Source organism: Miniopterus schreibersii (assembly GCF_964146895.1).
Source record: "Miniopterus schreibersii genome assembly, chromosome: 1".
In the NCBI taxonomy this organism is placed as follows: domain Eukaryota; kingdom Metazoa; phylum Chordata; class Mammalia; order Chiroptera; family Miniopteridae; genus Miniopterus; species Miniopterus schreibersii.
In genome coordinates, this window is record NC_138101.1 from 84,660,912 (window position 1) to 84,682,566 (window position 21,655).

The 21,655-nt window shown below is 35.6% G+C and overlaps 1 protein-coding gene across 1 annotated transcript in view; it reads right to left on the reverse strand.

Moving 5' to 3' along the window:
- PLXDC2 (plexin domain containing 2) overlaps positions 1-21,655 on the reverse strand; it is a 396,924-nt gene that overhangs the window by 33,719 nt on the left and 341,550 nt on the right. Inside the window, exons 11-12 of the mRNA XM_081132248.1 lie at positions 17,808-17,958; positions 16,324-16,362 (exon numbers count right to left, since the gene is read on the reverse strand). Coding sequence (XP_080988374.1) covers positions 16,324-16,362; positions 17,808-17,958 — 190 coding nt within the window. The remainder of the gene's footprint in view (positions 1-16,323; positions 16,363-17,807; positions 17,959-21,655) is intronic.

Sequence of the window (21,655 nt, forward strand, 5' to 3'; positions counted from 1 at the left end):
TAGGTCAAAGAAAATTTTGAACCTGCTTCAAGTACAAACTTCTTAAGCTCATCCCAGTCTATTAGAAACTGGGAGAATATTCAAAAAGGTCAGGAGGGATCTAATCTGAAGACCCAAACTTTTATTCTACTCTTAGAAATATCTTTCACTTATGTTCAAAAGCAAACAAAAGCCAAACAACTATCCTCACACACAGGACAATTAAAATCTTTAGCCTTTTTAACTTCACACTGCATATTCAAATAAAAGGAATTAATGATAAGTGACAACAAGACACCATAAAATGGAGCCTCAAAGCCACAAAAATAAATATAATTATTCAAATATAAATATATTTGAAAAGTCTATCAAATCAAGGCCTTCTTTGTAATTGTTGAAGACATTTAAAACATAAAAAAAAAACCCCATAAATCATGCACAGAAATTCAATAGTATGAAAGATAATATGCTCTCATCTGATGAGACTTATGAGTTTCTAGTTTTTTAGTGCTTTATAAAATGCAGATCAATATTTAGACACAGAGAGGACTGTGAGAATTGTCAAATCTATCAAAGCCATCGGCTATGTGGGGGTCGTTTTAGTTACCAAGATAGCAAAAACAACAGTTTGAAAAGCACCGAGTACAGATTAGATAATATTTAAGACCTCACATAAATGTGTTTAATTTGCTGCGTTTCAAGAAAAGTTTGTGACTTATTGATAAGAGGTAAGGTGGGGCAAAAAAGTAGAAGAAAGAAGATAGGAGGAAAGAAAGAAGAAAGTTTGACATGTTTCTTCAAAGTGTAACATTTAATTTTAAACCTCTGCCTCTCCTTGATTTTTCTATGACCGACGTATATTTTTTTCAGGGTTTACAGCATGTAGTATCGATATTCTGTATTTCAAACACAATTCTTCGATATGTTAGAATGATTTTAATACATTGCTCAAATGATCTGTACCCACTATTAAATCTTGCCAATAATTTATGTCCAGAAATACAGTAAAACTAAAATACAAATACTCCTTGTCTGAAATTTTATTCACTTTAGAACAAATTCTTCCCTTGGCTTTAAAAAAAAACCACTACAGCCCATAAATTCCACAATGTATTAATGTCCTTTGGGGGACCAAGAGGCTTTGGACAAAGTCTTGCACAAACTTGTTCAAAATTCATAAATCTTATACAGATAATAATGTCAAAATGTTCTTTTTTAAAGATAAATAAAGTTAAACTATAAATGCTTAAAATGTTAGTGTTCCATTTTTGGCTTCAAAACACACACAGACACACGGCTTTCCCTGTGGAATATTATCTAACCCGTTTATAAGCTAAAGCATGTAATGGAAGAAAATCAAATGATAAAATTTTTCACTAAATTGACTTTCCTTTTGGAGTTTCCCTTGTAACTGATCTCATTTTGTAGCTCATATATTTTTCCTCTTAGCTCTTTTAACTTTTCTACAGCCATGACCATTTAGTGTTTCTCCTGGTGTCTTATGTATTCTCTCATTTATTATTATTATTTTTAATCCTCACCAGAGAATATATTTTTCACTAATTCTAGAGAGGGAGGAAGAGGGGGAGAGAAAGAGAGAGAGGGAGAGAAAAATCAATCTCATCAATGTGAGAGAGAAATATCGATCAGTTGCCTCCTGTATGGGCTCCGACGGAGGATCGATTCTGCAACCTGGGTATGAGCCACGACTGGCAATGTCCTGCGCACAGGACAACACTCTAATCCACTGAGCCACACCGGCCAGGGCTATTCTCCCGTTTTTCATAATGCTCTTAGTTCTTTCATTTTCTTAACCATGGGATTACTACTTTTTTGGATGCTTATCAATCTATCAATATTATACAGGTAGTAGGGTACCTTGGAATATTATACAAGCTGTACCTAATCCAGTCTGTTTCACTGTGACAACACATTCATAATTCACGTTACGACATCTCCACATGAGGGATCTGGGTAAGTGCTGTGAAAAGATATTAAAGCGAGTGCACAAGACACACTAAGTGCATTATGTACGGTGAGAACAGTATCTGGCAGGCGCAGCCGGCCCGATTCTCTTTCGCAGCCTCTGCTGCTACAGGGCAACTGTGACATTTCATTCAGGGAAACATAAAACACTCTAGGCTAAAAGAGCTTAGGGTATGACAACCTTTTTAAACAATAATCCATTGCTTTTTATCTTAGAAAAATGACGCTAAATAAAATTCCATGAAATCATATTAAAGAAATGCTTGATTCCAGCAAAATGAGGGAGTTTGGAGAGCAGTCACCCAGCCTGCCTCTGGTCTCACTATGCGATTGGGGCCCCCGGGCATGTGTACTTCTGAGCACCTGAGAGCAGGGGCCACAGTATTTATAGCTACACAAGACCAAAAATAAATCTCTGGAATAACCCGTTATCGTTTTTCATTTCTTGTGTGTATCTACTACATTTTAAAAATAACCTATCTATGCCTCCAATATTTTCAGCAACCAAGCTCTTTACAAGACCTAACTTTTAAGTTTTCCTAACATCAGCATTTTATACCAAGTTGTGTTGTTTCTATATTTAAAACTACATTCAAAAATTATTTTTGAAAAAAATAATATCTTGTTTAATAATCGATAGAAAAGATCTTAATGCCTAATTCTCTGTCAAAATATTAAACTAAAGGGTTTTGTGGAAATAATTTCTCTTTTAATTCCATGCCAAGCCCTTGCAGTGGTTAAGAAATTAGGGTTTTAAATTACAGAAAAATTTTAGAGTTTCCTAATGAGCATATTCACAGTGATTATGGAATTCCAAAAATAAGGTTGGAAAAATACTTTCAAGATTTAAGGGTACAGAACAGAGTGACTTCTGTTAAAGCAGTCCATTTATAGGGAATGTTTACTTTCTTGTCGAATCCATCAGGTTTTCTGAACATGGAGGAAGAATCCTCTTTGCCCTGCTCCTATCAATGGAAAGATAGATATGTGTCCAACCGCTCAGCTAATACGGAACCTTAGTACCTCCTAGGTCAGTATGAGGCTTTCTTGAAATTATTCATGGAAATGGGATTCATTCTCTCACTAAAGTTTAAGTGCATGTTGGGTGGAAGCAAGGACACCTCACTGCTTTTCAGTGGGAAGATCAAGATCTATCTCGTGCACCTGCTCCATGTACCCACTCCCTAGGAAAACAGGCCACCAAGGTCCTTATGGGATTATCTCTGTATCTGCAGAACTCAGTAGTAACTGGGAAGTTGGAAGTGAACCCGCAGCCCAAATCTGAAAAACATAAGTCCAGCTGCCAGGGCTCAGGGTATCAGTAGGCTATGTAAATAAATTGACCTTTCAGTGATTATCCATAAGCAGCTTCTTTTGAAAACTGTCAAATATTAAACCAATTTCTCTGGCACGGGAGTTTACGTTCAAAATTAATGAAAATCTTTGCGCTTCCTAAGAAAGCATGGGTTAATTTAGTTGATGGAGATATCAATCTGGCTAGTGTGTGCCTCAGGGTTGAAACCTTAGTGCTTGATGTTCTTAACAACCATAAACTCCTTTCGTTATTTGCTGTGGTTTGATGTATACAATTCCCAGGAGGGTAAATGGGCAGGACCACATGTATGTGCTCTGTATCTCAAGGAGACAATCAGAAACTGGAAAAAAATGGGTAGAGCCTAGAATTTCATTTTAGTTTGTGTCACCGGAACTAATAAAATATATCAAGGGTAGAAAGAAAATATTGAAACAGCTGAGAACCAGTTTTGCAGGCTATTTATATTTCACAGCTTAGCATCAATACTGGCAAAACATGGCTCAGATAATGACTCTAACAGGGATAGAATAAACTAGCCTGCTTGGGAAGAAAGATACTATAAAATTCTGTTTAACACAATTGTCTGCCTCGTGGGGCCTAGAATATCAGGTTTCCTGAGACATGAAGTTCCATACGTTGCATGTGATCGAGTATGATTAGGAGGTGAGCACTGGTCTCAGCCTAACCTTTTCCATCAAATCAGCTTTGTCAAATGGCCCCACTTAAGGGCATGCAGGGCTCCCAGGAGTTTTGCATTTGGAATGGCTTTGCTCTTAAAACCTTGGGGGATGGGATTAGAGGAGCCATAAGGCTCATTGAGACTCTTTGATTTGGCAATTGGTGCTGCTGTGTTTGCTGAGATCCCGGATGGCTTTAAAGGGGGAGAATGGCAGACAAATAGCTACATAGTTGACTGTGTAACATGTGGAGCAACCCTCCCTGCAGGACAGGGTGGCAAGGGGAGCACAGCGCATGCTCTGACACAGGAGCATTTGGTGATACAGCCCTGTTAGGTCCCTTAGGAACTATGTGACCCCAGACAAATGACTTAAATTCCTATGATTTTAACACATTCTGTGTAAAATGGGATGATAATAGTCCTTTCTTCATAGGGTGCTTTAAGGATTAAATGAGATAAATGGTGGTAGGTACATAGTAACAGCCCAATATTACTAAATAATTTTATCATTATTAGCACCTATGCAGGGAGGTTTAAAGAATAATTTAAAGCAAAGATGAATCAAATAATCAGAGGTGTTAAATTTTATGCCCACTAGTTAGAGAAGGTGGTTTGCGAAGGACATGCCTTTTTCCTTTCCGCAGCTGAGAATTTCAGGAAGCTTGAAAAAATTTACATGTGAGAATTTTCAAAAACTGTATCTAGTTTATAAGAAGCACATCAAAATTTGTCTCCCTCCCCCTTTTTTACTGAGGTACAATTTGCATCCTTGAAATACACAGATCTTAAGTGAATATCCCCCCAAATTTTTATAGCTGTAAACACCAAAGTAACCATTAGCCGAATCAAGATACAGAACATTTCCAGGCCCCAAGAAAATTCCCTTTTCCCGTTTCCGGTCAACCCTTACCATTCCCTCCCCCACCCACCAGGGGCGACGGCTGTGCTGATTTCTACTATTGTAGATTAATTTTGCCTATGCGGAATTTCATATAAATTGAATTATAATACATGTACTCTGTCATGCATGTTTTTAAAAATGTATCTGTGTCGCTGCATGGATCAGTCATTTGTTTTTTCTAATGAATAATGAGTCCGCTGTGTGAATATGCTCAATTTGTATAATTTATTGCGAACAATGTGGACTGTTTTCAGGATTGGTAATTATGAATACAGTAGCTATGAATATTCTTGTACAATATTTTTGTGGATATTTTTCTCTTGGATAAATTCATAGAATTAAAATTTATGGCTGAAAAGGAAGGTACATGTTTAATTTTTTAAGAAACTGCCAGTTTTCCAGTGTATTATATCCTCAATATTAGTGTAATGTCTTTTTAGTTTTGGCCACTATCATGGATATGAAATTGTATCTCATGGAGGTTTTGGTTGGTTATCTTTTTATTATTAATTTTCAAGAGTTCTGATATTTTCTGGATACAAGTCCTTTGTATTTGAAATACGTATATTGTAAGTATTTTTTTCCTGTATGTGACCTACCTTTTTGTTTTTATAACAGAGCTTTTTTTTTTTAAAAGAAATTATCTTTTTTTGATATTTTATTTTGATAAAATCGTTATTTTTCAGCTACAGTTGACATACAGTATTATTGCTATTATTTTAAATTTATCTTCATTGTTGAAAATATTATAGATGTCCCCTTTTAACAGAGCATTTGATGAACAAAACTTTTTAATTTTGATGAAGTAATTTATCAATTATTTGAACAGTCTTCTTAGGGGCTATTAAATTTATTAAACCTTTCAAAGAACCAACTCTTGACTGTGTTAATATTCTCTTTTGTTTGTCTCATTTCTATTTCATTTTTTTTCTACTCATCTTGTTTCCTTCCTTGTACTTATTTTGGGCTTAAAGCTCATTTTCTTAAATGTTTTAAATTGAAGGCTTGGGTCATTAATTTTAAATCTTTTTTCTCATATAAACGTTTAGAACTATAAATTTCTTCCTTAGTACTTTTTAGTAGCATCCACAGATTTTGCTATGTTGTACCCATTAGCATTCAACTGCAAGATTTGCTAATTTTCCTTATTTCTTCTTTGATCCCTATATTACTTAGAAGTGTTTTTTTCACAAATTTAAGATTTTTCTAGATATCATATTGTTACTGATACTTAATTCTTTTGTAGACAGAGAATATAGTCTATAGAATTTCAATATTTTGAAATTTAAGATATCTTTATGATTCAGCATGTGGTCTATTTTGGTGACCATTTAATGTATACTTGAAAAAAACCTATATTCTATAGTTGATAGGAACAGTTTTCTATAAATATCAATCAGAACAAAGAGGTTGATAGTGTCATTTAAATCTATATACTTTCTAATTTTTAATATTTTTTGCCTAATTTTTAAATATTATAATGTCTTCCTGGTGAACTGACCCTGTTATCATTTTAATACTTTCCTCTTTACCTCTGTTAACATTCTTTGACCTTAAGTCTATGTAGTCTGTATTTATATAGTCACTGTATGGTTAGGTTTTCATATATTTTTTGATCATTTTACCTTAAAGTATTTTATGTCATTATGTCTTTATGTTTCATGTTCATTTCTTATACATGGTATATAACTGGATCTTGCTTTTTAAAAAGTCAGTGATAATCTATGCTTTTAACTGGAGTGTTTAATCTTTTCACAATTAATATAATTATCGATATAGCTGGATTTGAGTCTACCATTTCGCTATTTGTTTTCTTTGTGTCCATCCATTATGTGGCCCATCTTTACTCCATCTTTGCCTTCTTTAGGTTAAAGAAATATTTCTTAGAATTACATTTAAATTTAGCTCTACATTTTTGTATTTTTTCTTTAATGTCTGCTGAGCATGATGTTTACCTGTGTTAAAATCACTTACGATTGAAATTTTATCCAACATGTTTGTTGTTAATTAATTACTGCAACTGAAATAACATTGTGTCACAGGAGCTCACATCAGTGTTATGAATTAGTGTTAAATTATTAACCCAAGATACATTTTAAATCTGGCATGGTGTTATTTGAGGACTGTAAAATAAAACTAAGGCAAACATTAGTCTTAATGGAACAGAAACATTGAAAACCTAGATGTTGAAAAAGATGTAATTTACCATCTAACAGGTCAAACAACTCTCTTTAAAGCTTTATGACTTTTTAAAAATAGCATATTTTTTCTCACTATCTATAGTTCCTCTATTTTTTCTTACACTGGATCAGCATATTCCATGAACAATAAGCACTGGCAATTCAAGAGCCAGTGAAAAAGCTGAGTGTTGAAGCTGTACAACCTTGAGGATGCCACCAAGGTCAGTGGGCCCCAAGTACACACTGGCACGCCCTTTAGACACTGATAAGCAGCTTCCTCTTCTATTTTCCTTGGAAATGTTTTATGGATTCTCTCAACTCCTAGACACTATACTCTGATCTCTCGCACTCATTCTTACCATATTACTTTGCCTCCGCCTACACTGAGAAAAGGCAAGCTCACCTGAAGCTCCCTGGGCTTCTCCCTCACCGACCCCCTCGTCCACGCTGACTGCCCGCCGCGCTTGCCCATGGACCCCTTCACTCTCACTCATCTTTCAACCCTTTTGTCTTCATGTGTTCTTTCTCCTCAACACTTATAACGTGTAAATCTGCTCCAGAAGTAAAACAACACCGGCCACAGAAATCTCCCCTTCCCTTTTCACCAAGCTTCTTGAAAAAGGAGCTGGTGGTCCTTGTTGACTTCAATTTCCTTCTTGCCCACAGACTTCCCAAATTCTGTCTGGGGTTGTGCAACTGTGGACTGTAGAATTGTTCAGTCAAGGTCAACAAATGTCAACATATTACTTAACCTAATGGTGTTTGTTTGTTTGTTTGTTTTTCGTTTGACCTTTCTGAGGCATTGACATTGTCCACCACGCCCTCCCAGAGGTTTTACTCTCCTTTGGCTTCTGTGACACCAAACTTTTCTGGTTTTCTTGCTGCCTCTTTGATTCTTTTTTACATTTTTTTCACAAAACCTCGAATCTTGTGTCCCCCCTTTAGTCCTCTGCTCTTCTCGTTTTTATACTATTCTTCCGTGACCTCGTTCACTCTCATAACAACTATCATTTACATGCTGATGACGCTAAATTCATATATTTTGCTTGTATTTCTCAAGTGATTTTTAGATTTGCATAGGAAAATGCCTACTGGACATCTTCATTTGGATGTCCCAGAGACCTTTCAAAGTGAATATTTTCAATTTAAATTCACTGCCTTCCTCCAAAACCTGTTCCCCTGTGTGGATTCCCTATGAAACTGCACCAAAATCTACCTAGAAAACCCAACCCAAGTCCTGGGAGCCATCTTTAGTCACTTTCCTATCACATTAATCACATATCCCATCAGACATTAGTTACGTAGCTTCCACTTCATTAAATAGAATCCTGATGTCCACTCTCTCCTTTTTATTCCCTTTGTGAGCCGCTACTTTAGTTTGGTCCCTCACCATTTCTCCTATGAACTGCAAGTATAATCATCTAACTAGTTTTTTGGCTTTAGTCTTACTCCTTTCCCATCTGTTTCCCCAAGTCCCTCAAGAATGACCTACTAAACATGTTAAACTTTTCATGGCACTCCCTGTCTAAATGGTGTCAGTGGCTACCAATGCCTTCAGGATAAAGTTTAAATGCCCTTGCCCGGCAGAAAAGACTATGAGTTCAGAAGCCCTACTTATCTTTCAATATCACCACCCATCACTCCCTGTGTATATCTGTCTCCTAGCCAAAAAAAATATGGCAAATCTTGAGAGTTACAATGAGGTTTTCATGTTTCTTGCTATTGAACCTCTGTCTTTGCTGAAATGTCATTCTTCCATCCCTTTTTACAGAAATCCTACCCATGCTTCCAAACTTGAATCCAGCATCACCTCCTGTGGGAAGCTTTCCCATTAATTCCAGTTTTGTTTAGAAGCGTCTTCTCTGTCCTCCTAGGTTTTCTAAGTCTACTTTTCACACCCATACTTAATTGTTGACTTACTTCTCTATCTCAGCCCACTAGATCGCCTGCTTTCTCAGGGCAGGCACCAAGCCTTTTGCCTCTCAATAGGCCTGGTGTGTAGTAGTTTAAGTAATGTTTCTTGAATTAAGCAAATCAAGTCAAATCAAATCAATGTCAAAGTTAATTTAATTTTCTAGTGACATACATCTTATTTTAGTAGCACAAGGCAATTAACCTTGATCACTACAAACATTTCATATTTAAAACAATATATAGTAATAACTTTACATATGTTTATTACCCTGGGAAGGTGCTCAAGAAATTTTGGGTAACATAAAAACTGCTCATGGGGCCCCTGATAAATCTCAGATTCCAAAATTTCATGGTATATGGAAGTTTCCTTTAGCAGAGTCCCAAGCCCAGGTTCTGACAAGAAGAGGGTAGACAGAAGATTATACAGGACACGAGCACAGAAAGGAAATAAAGTATTGCTGAGACAGAGGGATGTAGTAAAACATTTTGCTGATGGCAAATGGAAAGTGTATTTAGAGCTACTTCTTGGAAGCCATGTGTTTATTTCTTGAGAGCCTCTGCTACATTATTCTGTTCTATGTTCTATCAGCACGTAAACTCTATAAATCAACATGAAGGGGAAAAGTGTATTTCAATGTGATTTTTCTTTATCTTTTCCTATGTTGGATAACAAAGTTTAAACTTTTACATTGGACAATGAAACTGCAATCTCTGCAGGTCAAAAATGATAAAAAAAAGAATCAGCAATTTCATATGGTTCAACAAAATACAGAAAACGTAACTCTCTTTACCAAAATAGACAATTGCAACAGCTAAAATGTACTAATTTTCACATATTTTATTAAAATTACTCACAAGATACAATAAGCAATGCTTTGGTGACCCCTGTCTTTGCTGAGCAAGCTGCAGTCTTTACAGGTAGACAGAGGTAATTTCTTGCTGCCACTGATTCATATTTTGTTTTAGGGGAGTCATGAGGTATAGGTAAGGACCAATGGGTGGACTCAGAGTAAGATATGTCATTCTTATTTTAGGCACTCTGGCAGAAAGAAATCAAGTTCATTCAATTCTTGATACTCAGAGTGTGGTCTGTGAACTGGTGGTGTCTGTGTTATCCGAGAGCGTGTTAGAAACGCAGCACAAGGGTAGGCTCCACACCAGAACTACTAAAGCAGAAAATGCATTTTAACAAGACTCCCTCTTCTTCCAATGATTCCGATGCTCATAATATTTCTGAAGCATTGCATCAGGCCATTAGCTCACAGCTCAACTTTCCATGGGAATCACCTGGGGCTTTAAAAATATTGATGCCTGGATCCCAGCTCCAGGGGTTCAGTTTAGCTGGTTTGGAGACAGTCTGAGTGCTGGGGTTTTTATAAGCTGTAATAATAAAATTAGATGAGAATCACCAGATGATTCCAATGTGCAGAAAAAATTGAGAACCACTATTCTGGATAAAATTTTAGGAGAGAAGTCCTGAATCCTTGGGGATATTCAAAATAACATTCTGAAGTATGGAATATACATAATTAGAATAGAGTTAGTGCTATCATGAGAAGTAGCCAGACAAAGCAAAAGATAAAACCAAATGCCAACATAGTTAAGTTTTCAGAAACTGAAAGCAATAGATAGTGAATAAGCTGTCAAAAGGAAACAACAGCTTTCCTTTGCTTACAAGACTGTGACCCGTGCAAAGAAGTAGATGAAAAACACAGCAAGGGAAGGTAGGGGAAGAAATGAAGGATATGTTGCTTTGATGATTTATGTATTGAACTAAAAAAATAATTCGACTGAATGATAAATGAAACACTAGACACTTGATCTGTCACTACAGACTAGGTAATACAAATATAACCTTAGAAGTATTCCAGTGAAAAAGTCAGAATAATGTTCTAACATTTTCTTTTCAGATAAAAAGTCTTATGATATCTTCAGAAATAAGAAACTAAACACAACAGAAACAAAAATTAGACCAGCCTTCGCACAGTAGTTCATTCAAAGCGTATCTGTATTAGCTCTTTGAAATCACTCTGCAGGTTTGTACCTCTGAATTAACTTAATCATGTTCTGCAAACTGCTTTAATGTAGCTATTTCAGCATCTCTTTGATGGAGACACCATGTTATGATTAAAGAATGCAGTCTTTCAGAATCCAGGTTTAGTAAAATTCCTAGAAATAAGAAGAAATGACAAATACAACAACACCTGTATAATACAGCTGCCTGGAGTGCTGATATTATTTAAATATTATTAGCAATGAAGAACTTATAGTCAATTTTTAAAAAAAATTAACTTTATCAAAGGGAGGAACCCTTGGAAGAACTAAGAGAGAATGCAGTTTTTGGTACTTGGATAAATCTCAGCCAAAAAATTTTAAATAATAAAATCAACTCACTGGGTTGTAGAGCTTGAAATCATTTTAACATCTGCAGTAGAGTGGAATGGCACAATTCAATCTGCTAAATTGAACTGAATCTGGTTGGAGATTTTACTTTTCAATTAAAAGACCTCAACATTGATTTAGGGTGCAAAAATCTTTAGTCCTGGATATAATTTTGTGGACTTTGCACTTTGAAGACATTTACATTTGATAGTAACCGAATCAAATGCCAAAAAAAATGCATTTAATAGCTGTACCTGCTAAAATATATAGCTAGATCATTCTTTAAAAATGAGGTTTTCTAATAAGGTTTTGCCCAGATCTGAAAATCCAAAGATGTGTGTGTTTTTCTTTTACCGTTTTCTTTCCAATTATAGTTGACCTTCAATATGATATTAGTTCCAGGTGTACAGCACAGTGGTTAATTTAAATAACAAAATTTGGTTTTAAATGCTTATAACCATTATATACATTTATATAACAAGAAGATGTGATTTTCAGTGCTTGTAATATATATATTCAAAGAATACATCCAAGGTGCCCTTTAATGGTGAATTCAGCTTGCATTTCTAGAGAAACCCAGTAGGCTGAAAGAACTTTAATAAGGTTTTGAACATAAACTACAGAGTGGCCGTGGAGTTCGGGGACCACATGCCCGCGATACAACCAGTGCTCCATTCCCCAGGAGAACCAAGGTGGTGTGAGTTCCACAGGAAGGATGAAAGGAAACGAATGCATCATTACATGTGCAAAGGGAATTTCATTTTCAAGCTCTTATAAGTATAATCAGTTGTTACTGAAAAGAAAAAAGAATATAAAAGGAGTGCATAAAACGCCTTACAGAGTCACTTCTCTGTGAAATGTGTCCTAAGAGACCTGCGCTGCAAGGGAGCAGCAAGGCCGTGAGGTTGTCAAGGACCTGAAACCTGCACCGAGGCTAAAGGTTCACGGCCCAGCTCGGCCACACCCCCGCCGGGTAACCCACCCTTTCTGTGCCTCCATTTCCTCAGTTATAAAATGAAAATAAAAATAAAAATAGGACCGACTCACAGGGGTATGATGTCAATTAAGTGAGGTAACATAAGTACAGCATTTAGAATGGCGACTGGAACACTGTAAACACTCAATAAATACTTATTTTGCTGCTTCTTTTTATTTTTTTCTTCCTTCCCCTTCTCATCACCTCCTCTCTTTCCTTCTCCTTCTCTTCTGTTTTACATAAATAAGGGGCCCGGCCGGCATGGCTCAGCGGTTGAGCGTAGATCTAGGATCCAGGCGATCGGGGTTCGATTCCCGGTCAGGGAACATGCCCGGGTTGCGGGCTCGATCCCCAGTCGGGGGCGTGCAGGAGGCAGCCGATCAATGTCTCTCATCATTGATGTTTCTCTCTCTCTCTCCCTCTCCCTTCCTCTCTCTGAAATCAATAAAGGTGTATTTAAAAAAAATAATAATAAGGAAAAGGCATACTAACTGATTTGACTTACGTATTAGTCTAAACTTAATACTATAAATATGCAACCAGTAATATTTCAGCCGGACATATACCGTTAGATTTAAATTGGCTCTTCTGAGTTCTGCTATTCAGACATTTACAATAGTCAATTAATACTGTATGTTACTAAAGAACCTGTACTCATTAGGTATCATTCTCTTTGTTCACATTTTATTTTTCATGTTCTTTTCTTCAAATTATCTGTAGAGCTTAGAATTTCCACTCAACCCTGAAGGCTAAAATAAAACTTTTCAAACAACTAGCCCCAAACTTCTAGAGGTTCTACCTAGACCTAATCTAAAGGTAGCAGGAAACACAACGCACAACTGAAGATTCATCAGGAGAGATTTAGCCGACTGTAACTCAGTTTGGGTCCTGTCAATGAGAAACCCTGTTGTGTGCTTTTGGTGTCCAGCTGCTCAGAGGTATTTTATGCTTTGATATCAAAGATGAAAGGAAATCTCCTAGGAGGAAAGTGAATGTATAATCACATCAGCTATGGATTCCACTAAGAAAATCAACTACTTTAACCCATAGAAATGTCCCAGGGAGACTCAGAGCCAAGGTAACCAATTCAACATCTAAAGGAAGATACATGTAAAGACAGTCATTGGTTTCTAGCTCCATACGGACTACTTTGAAAATGTCCCCTTTTCCAGAAAAGTACAGACCTCTAAATTAAAATACATTTTTTTCTTTGTTTTTATTGTTGACACTATTACAAATGTCCCCATTTCCCCCCACTCTTGCCTACCTCCACCCAGCCCCCCCTTTCCCTCTGGCCATCACCACACTGTCGTCTGTGTTTATGGGTTATGCCTATATATGTTCTTTGGTTAAATCAGAAAATTAAATCAAGAAATAGTGTGGTAAAGGCCTGGGAAGGGGATGGAAATAGGGAGGGGTCAATGGGGGGAAAAAGGGACATCTGTAATATTTTCAACAATAAAGGCAAATATAAAAAATTCATAATAAAAAAATAGAAGGTGCTAAGCTTCTTTGCAACAACATATAGCAATTTACAAAAAAATTATTAGCTCTCATTTAAAAATTCTCAATAAATGTGAGAAAACATTTAAATTAGACATCTTTTTATTATTAGCTAAATTTTTCAAAATGTTAGGCTGGAAGGTGATGGAGATGACAATTCTGAACTCTTTTTTTTCAACGTTTAATTAACTAGTAAAAGATTTAAATTGGCAACTCTTCCTGCATCTCCATATTTCATAACATAAAAAGCAATGATAGCATGCTATCCTGATGGTGTTATAACACGTAATGTGTAATTTTCATTAAATACTTGTTTGAAGGAACATTTATCTTAATACTGATCAGGTTAGTCTGCTCTAGCTGTACTTTTAGGAAAAGTACTTTATAAACAAAACCACCCTAGAGGTGAGGAGAGTTCCAGTGTATAGACATATCTGAACTCTTATAGTGCTATTTTAAAATTCTGATGGATATCTGCTGCATGTCAATGATCTAAGTATCATCTGAAAATCCAACAGTCAACTTTTCCAGTATAACAAAGAAGAAAAAAGTCCTCCATTTAAATCTTAGTATTTACTTAACTTGATTTCTCAGCATCATAAGGTAGTTCTAATGCACTGAATTAAGATCTCCAGTTTTATGATTCTTTGCTGCTTTAAACAACACTAAGGATTGTCCTTGGAATAAATGGCAATATTCTAGAAACCTATTTCCCAATGCTTACTCAACAAAACATTAAGTCTATGAGATACTACTTATAAAAAGATGTTAAGACCAAATGAGAAATGCTAGCTACTCCATCGTTATCACCATCTCATTGTCTCGTTAGAATATGTGCTCTCTGAAGGCAAGGAGCTGGTCCGAGCTTTGCTCACTGCCATAGCCCCAAGCCGGCACCGATGCCTTGCCATTAGCAGGCAGTCAGCAGGGACACATGAAGGAATGAGCAAATGGACATTACAAGCTCCGAATGGTTCTCCAGCCAAAAACACTTCCATTTTAGTCTCACCCAGAGTACCTCACACCCATTTAACCACAGGAATCTTTTGTTTTTTTCTGGTAGCACTATAGAATACTTTATTAAAAACTAAAGAGCACAGAGAATAATATAACCAACAATGCACAGAGAATAATATAACCAACAATGCATCTCTCCACTACCCATATTAAGAATTAAATATTACAAATACAACAGAAGCCTCTTGGGAACTCTACTCCATGTCATTCATCTCATACTATACCTCTTCCTCAAATGAGGTAGCCCTGACACATCCCGCTTTGAAAAATCCTGAAATGAGAGAATGCCAAGGTCCCTAAACAAAGATTTTAATTGATTTCTAGATAGTATTTATTTTGGAAATGATCATCTGTAAAGCTATCCATTTACTCCATTGATATAGTAATGAGTAAAAAATAAATGAAACAGCACTATGATACAGAAGCAAGACAACGGACAACTGATGTAATAATGACAGATATAAAGAAGCTAAGCAGTTTCTTTTGCAGATAAACTGATATGAAATCTAAAGACAGATATAAGGAACTTAGAGATGTTTGTTACTTAACCTAGACTTATCCTAACAATTCTGACATACTCACAAAATCACCTGAGGCTGCAAAAATGAAACAGACTAGATCACTGTCCCAGCAGGCCCGCATTTACGCAACAGATGCTGCTAAGAAAAGGAGGAGACCCTCTTCCTGAGCTGAATAAACAGCTACTAATAAAAAAAAAAAAATCTCTTTTATCAAGATCCAGCATGCTATGATAGAGAAACACAATGAGCTAACATAATTTAATAGGAAAAGAACTATTTTAAAAATTTTTGTCAATATTTTCACAGCCTTCTTTGGGTAAAACAAGCCTTTCTTCCTCGTATCTTCAAGTACCGTTTTAGATATTTCTAAATTGGCTTAGAAACGCTTTAAGCATGCTCTAACTAAATGTTCTTTTGCATATTTAATTTTTTCCCTTGCTCCAGATAAAAGGTAAAAGTGCCTAGCAAAAAATATTTCCACATTGCTCTATTTCTTAATATTATTTATAAAGGATACTGAATATTCAACTTAGTGAAAGAAAAAAAAACCCACAATCGAACTTAATACCTGTCCTGTGTAGAAAATCACATACACAATTAAATCGAGAAATAGAGCAACAAAGAATACGAACATATGTGGGGCGTATTAGCCTTAATCTTCTCGAGCTTAATCTTCGCCATTACCCCAGTACTCCCTGCACTAAACAATGAAGCTCGGCACGTACAATTTCCATTGCTGATTGCTGTCAGGTCGGTGTTCTAGGCAATTACGTGGATTAGAGTTTCCTTCTATTCTTGAAACCATTTTACTTTTCAAGCCAAACCACTGAACTCGTCTCCTGTTAAATACCAACAGAAAGTGCTAGGTAACCTCACTATTTAGAAGCCCAAAAGTCCTTTCTCACATTCAAAGAAATGGAATGGATTTGGATCTAAAAATATGTATAAAAGAAAAAGTGTCCATTCCTACCTCCATTATCCTTTAGATGTAGTGCTATCTTGGTATCATCTGAAAGAGAAATTCAAAGTTATTACAACAGAGAAAAAGTTAAAAATCCATAAATCTCATGAGCGGTAATTGTCCAGTAATATCTTAAAATAACATGAATAGATTTTAACACTTTAGTGAGTCAATTTCTAGTTCAATGACAGCAAGTCCTAGCTTACATGATGTAGCATTAAAATCTCTTCTTGAGATCAAGACTTTAGTAAAGTATTATATGATTCTTAAGATCTGTGTGAAAAGTACACTGTTATAATTGTAACTTAAAATATATTTATTTTTAATTTTCAAAAATGAGTTATTGTAACTAGACTGTATAGTATGACCTTTCTCATTCACTTAAAAAATTAAGATCAAGAAAATTTCAAATTAATTGGAATAGTGAAGATTTGCTAATATTTACAAATTTAACTTCAAAAGTTAAATGCTTATTCATTGTCAATAAACATATCCAACATCACATGAAAAAAATCTTGTCTTTCATGGACAAAATGTAAGTATACTTCTTTATTTCAGTTGTTATGTTTCGGTCTAAAGGGTAGGATTCAAATTGCAAGAATATTTCACAGGGTAAGCCAATTGCACAGATATTTTCACAGGCTATATAACAACCCAAATCATATGGATTAAAATATAACTTCAGTTTTAAATATTTAAATAAAATATATTTAACACCTGTCCTCTACCTCACTATCACTTTATTCCAGTTAACTTTTAATATCCAAGTAAATGTCAGGAAAAGCAAAGGCTTGAATAATTCCTTATTCAAATGAAAGCAAAGTTTAGTACAGTAAAGAAGTGAGACCCCCTTTCCCCCCAAAAAACTTACTCTTGGCCAACTAGTCTCACATTTCTCTTTAGTGGCACCATTCAGAATATTAACAAACTTTGGCTAATATTCCTCTTCCCCCAATGAGTTGTACCCATGCATTAATGGACTCTGGTATGTTTCTCTTCCCTGGCCAAGGAAATGTTTTCAAGGATAATTTCTGGGACGTATATAGTGCCCTTCTGTAAGTTATGGTCCAACATATTATTGATTATATTCAGGCAAATATGAGAATTGCATATGAACAGAATTATCTATTGTTCAGAATCCAAAATTGATGAACATTTTATATAAATCTTGCCTTTCTATCCTGTGACTAAAATGTTTAATTCAGTTACTGCAAAGTTTAGCAATATAAAAGGAAGTCTCTATTTCTTTTCTAGGGAGGAATAGTAGGTAATATTGAAAGGCACAGTACAGTAAGAGAATCCCAGCACCTTATTATTCCATCATAATTTTGGCTTTCCCCTTTAGAAATACAGTTTGCTAAAACAAAACAGAACAAAATAAAACAAAACAACAAAAAAACCTTTCCCTCTACAGAACTATCAGAGTTACATGTCAACACCATGAATTTTCTCTCCTTCAGGAAAAAAACAAAGCAAAACTATCTCCAGGACACCTTCTGTGGGCAGGCTGGTGGGCAGCTGGGATGTCGCTGCTCTTCTGGTGGTCGTTAGGACCCTGAACTGTGTGGTGGTGGCTCGCACGGTTGTGGTGGTCTGAGAAGAACTTTCCACTGGCTCTGTATTCTCACACATCTTCTCTTTTGACTAATAAGAGAAACAGACGGGAAAACAATTTAAGAGTGATCATATATTATTTAAAATTACATCGAAGAAGTTGGTCTGTAAAGCACAAAAGACTCTCAAATCAACATGAGGGATACATTTTTGTACAGGACTATATTTAGGGATTTTGCTAATTTACAAAGTATGTAACAATAAATGAGAGAAAAAATTGGATGTAACAAAGCATTTCCATCTTTAGATATTTGGATTTCATCACTTTCTGCCGATAACCTAACATAATATTAGTGTTTATCTTGCTCTAAATTTTATATCAGTATATTTGTAAAAGACATGATGTCAAAAGGGAAAGGTTCATACAAGAAGAAAAACATGTGCCTAAAGATAAGATTTAAAACATGCTTAGGTATGTGAAGAAAGAATGCATTCCCTCCATATCAAACTGATAAAGATAAATTCTAAAAGTTTGGTAACTGCTCCATACTACTTTATTGTTTTAAGAATAATCCCCCACAGACTGAATGGGTATATAAAATTTTGTTTCCCTTTGTGAAATACTGAAACCACCCAAGCAAAGGGTTGAGCAGCGCTCATGTAATCACTTAGCCTATCTTTTCCTTAGCAGAGCTGTACTGAGACACCAGGGAAAGGTGCATGTCATATTTTTCACCTATAGCCTATAAAAATAAATCCTATAACCTTCACCAGTAACAATCTTCAACATTCAAACTCTTATGGTTTGGAATTTGGTGTTTCTCCCAACACTTTGTGCTTCAAAGAACTCTATCCCTCTGATGGGCCTTGAGTAGACAATAGCTATTCTGACATGGAAGGCACTCCTTCCACATTTGAATTTATTATTAAATAAATACTTTTCTTAAACTTTTCTTGTCACTAGTGAAGTACAATGCACTTTACTACTGCTTAGAGAGAGTTCCTGAGATGGCTTCCTTTTCACTGATTGGATATGACACAGATTTATTCTCTACTTTAACATTCCAGAGACCCATTCAATTTTCCTGACTTTAGTTCCTGCATCTTCTTATCCCCAAAGATCTCATGATCTCCCTCCTAACTCCACTTTTGTTATCATCTCCATATCCTGGACTTTATCTGTAGTTGGAAATACTTTACTTCTGAAATAAAAACTCCAGGTTTTCTATTTTTAGCCTATCCATGTACCTGTTCACTGAAATTCTTCTTATCCTGTGACTATATAGAAAGCCCAAGAGCAATTATTTTCTTGTTTAATGTCTTTTTTCCTGCTATCACATCAACTTCTCTTTTGAATAATATGCATCTTTACCCTATTCTTCTTTCCATATCACCTCAGAAAATCACCAATACTGAATATAGAAAAAAAAAAAATCTACCTTTTCCCTGCCTGCTCCAAAGCCAGGCACAGTTGGAGAACCACAGAGCCCCTCACAGGGAGCTCTGTAAACTTACCTCCTGCATCCTCAGCAGGGCCTTCTAGGCTGCTTGGAAACACCGGCCTTACTAACCCCCTCTCCCATTACCCTAAGTACCAATTTCAAACCCTTTTCACTCTACTTAAAAACTCTAATCCCATAATGCCTCTACCAATTTTATCCCATGGGCTCATTTCTTATTTTCTAAATAAAAGAGCCATCAGCAAGAATTCTTCAATTTTCTTTACAAATCAGCATTCTTCCTTGAATCTTTACTAACCTATTCTTCTTTCCTTCTGTTCTAATAGATGGGATCCATGATTTATAGCTACTCTCTCAATCTCCACACTGCCCCAACTCAGCCCACCTTCTCAAGTATTGTTCTTAGATTCTCACTTTCCCCATTTATGAAAATTTTGTTTTTACCCAGTCCACCTTAATTGATATTTATCATACCAATGTTTCTAAATATCTCCTTATTTACTAAGCCTTCCATGGTATATACTGTTGATATCTCATCAGCATGTGGTACAGATGTCTACTTTCTAATCTTGGGTTCTGTGACACACATGCTCATCAATTTTCTAATGCCTCTCTAACAACTCCTCAATTTCCTTTAATCCTGTCTATCCCTTAACTGTTGGTGGGTTTTATGGATCTTTCCTGATCCATCTTTTCACTGTATGCATTCTCACTAGCCATCTCCTCCACACCCTGGATTTCAATTAACATCTTTATGTTGATTATTCATAAATCTGTATCTCTAGTCCACATTTCTCTCTTGGACTTTAAATCCAAATATTTATCTGCTGACTTAACATATGCACATGGATGTCATAGATATCTCAAACTCAGTAAGTTTATAATGGGACTTGCCACATACTAGTCTCCTCCCGTGTTTTTATTTCAAAACAACAACAACAAAAGAGTATCATCAAAACCCCTAAATTTAAGGTAAACTTTTGGACTTGGTTTGCCTATGGCAGTAAAGATAGACTAAAGATTGCAAATGCAAGTAGGCTGCAATACAAACAGATTCTGGATAAAACATGAATTTTAAAGCATGACTAGGGTTTGCAGGAAGTAAAAAAAAAATCTCCAAGGATGCCTTTCTATTATATCCCCCACAGAACAATGCCATATGGACAGCAGGGGCAGAATACATTAAGTAAAAATTAGGGCTTGTTTTGAGGGTAGAAATGTCAGAAATCAACATTGCTCAAGCCTGTGCCAGCGCTAGGTGGGGGAGGTAAAGCTAAACCTCTCTTCCTCCTATGAAGGCAGTTACATATGGTGTCTTCTAAAACCCTCAGGTTGCCATCATCAACCCTCTTTGGTGTAAAGCATAACCTATGCAGGTCACAGGGATTCCCATGGAATAAGGGCAACATAAATATGCATTTCTAATTAAAGGGAACAAGAAGAAATACGAAAAGAAAAATAGTACTTCCACAAAGAGTAAAAACAATGAATGACGTATTTAGACTACCAAAAACTTTAGACCCTGGGGTCATCCAATATGACATATTTAAAAATTATATATGAAATACTTAAATGAAAGGTAAAATTTAAAAATGAACTAGTAACATAGACTATAAAAATGATTTGGCAGATCTAATAAAGTGTCAAATTTAAATTTTAGGGATAAAAATATACTTGTTAAAATAACTATCCCAATAAACAGATTAAATAGCAGAGGAAACAAGATGACGGGAGAATTAATAATCTAGCAAATAGGTCTGAAGAATTTTCCCGGGACACAGCTTAGAGAAGTAAGATGGAGAATACACTAGAGACACAAAAGATACAAGGAAGCGATGGGAAGGTCAAGCCTAACTCCAAAGAACTCAGAAGGTGAGAAAGAGAATGGAAAAGGTCAAATTGAATTGTACATTTATCAAACTTGACACCCAATCGATTACAAAATACGTTTTTGAGCACATGTACACCATTCGTTCAAATTATCCATGTGCTATTCCATACAAAAGTTCCAACCAATTTTAAAGAATCAGTATTATATAGAATATGCTCCCTAACAACAATCTAATTTGGTTAGAAGTCAATAAGAAGACAATAAAGTTTTAAAATGTCCATAATTTGGAAATGCATTATAACTCACAATTCAATGTAATTACAACAAATACTTTAATTAGATTGATGGATTGCAGATTTTGACAAGTTGAGTCTAAAATTTATATGAAGAACAAAAGCCCCAAACAGTCAAAGCACTTCTGAAGAAAAAGGAGACTCGTCCTATGGCTAGCAAAATTAATCATAAAATGATAATAATTAAGACAGTATGACACTGG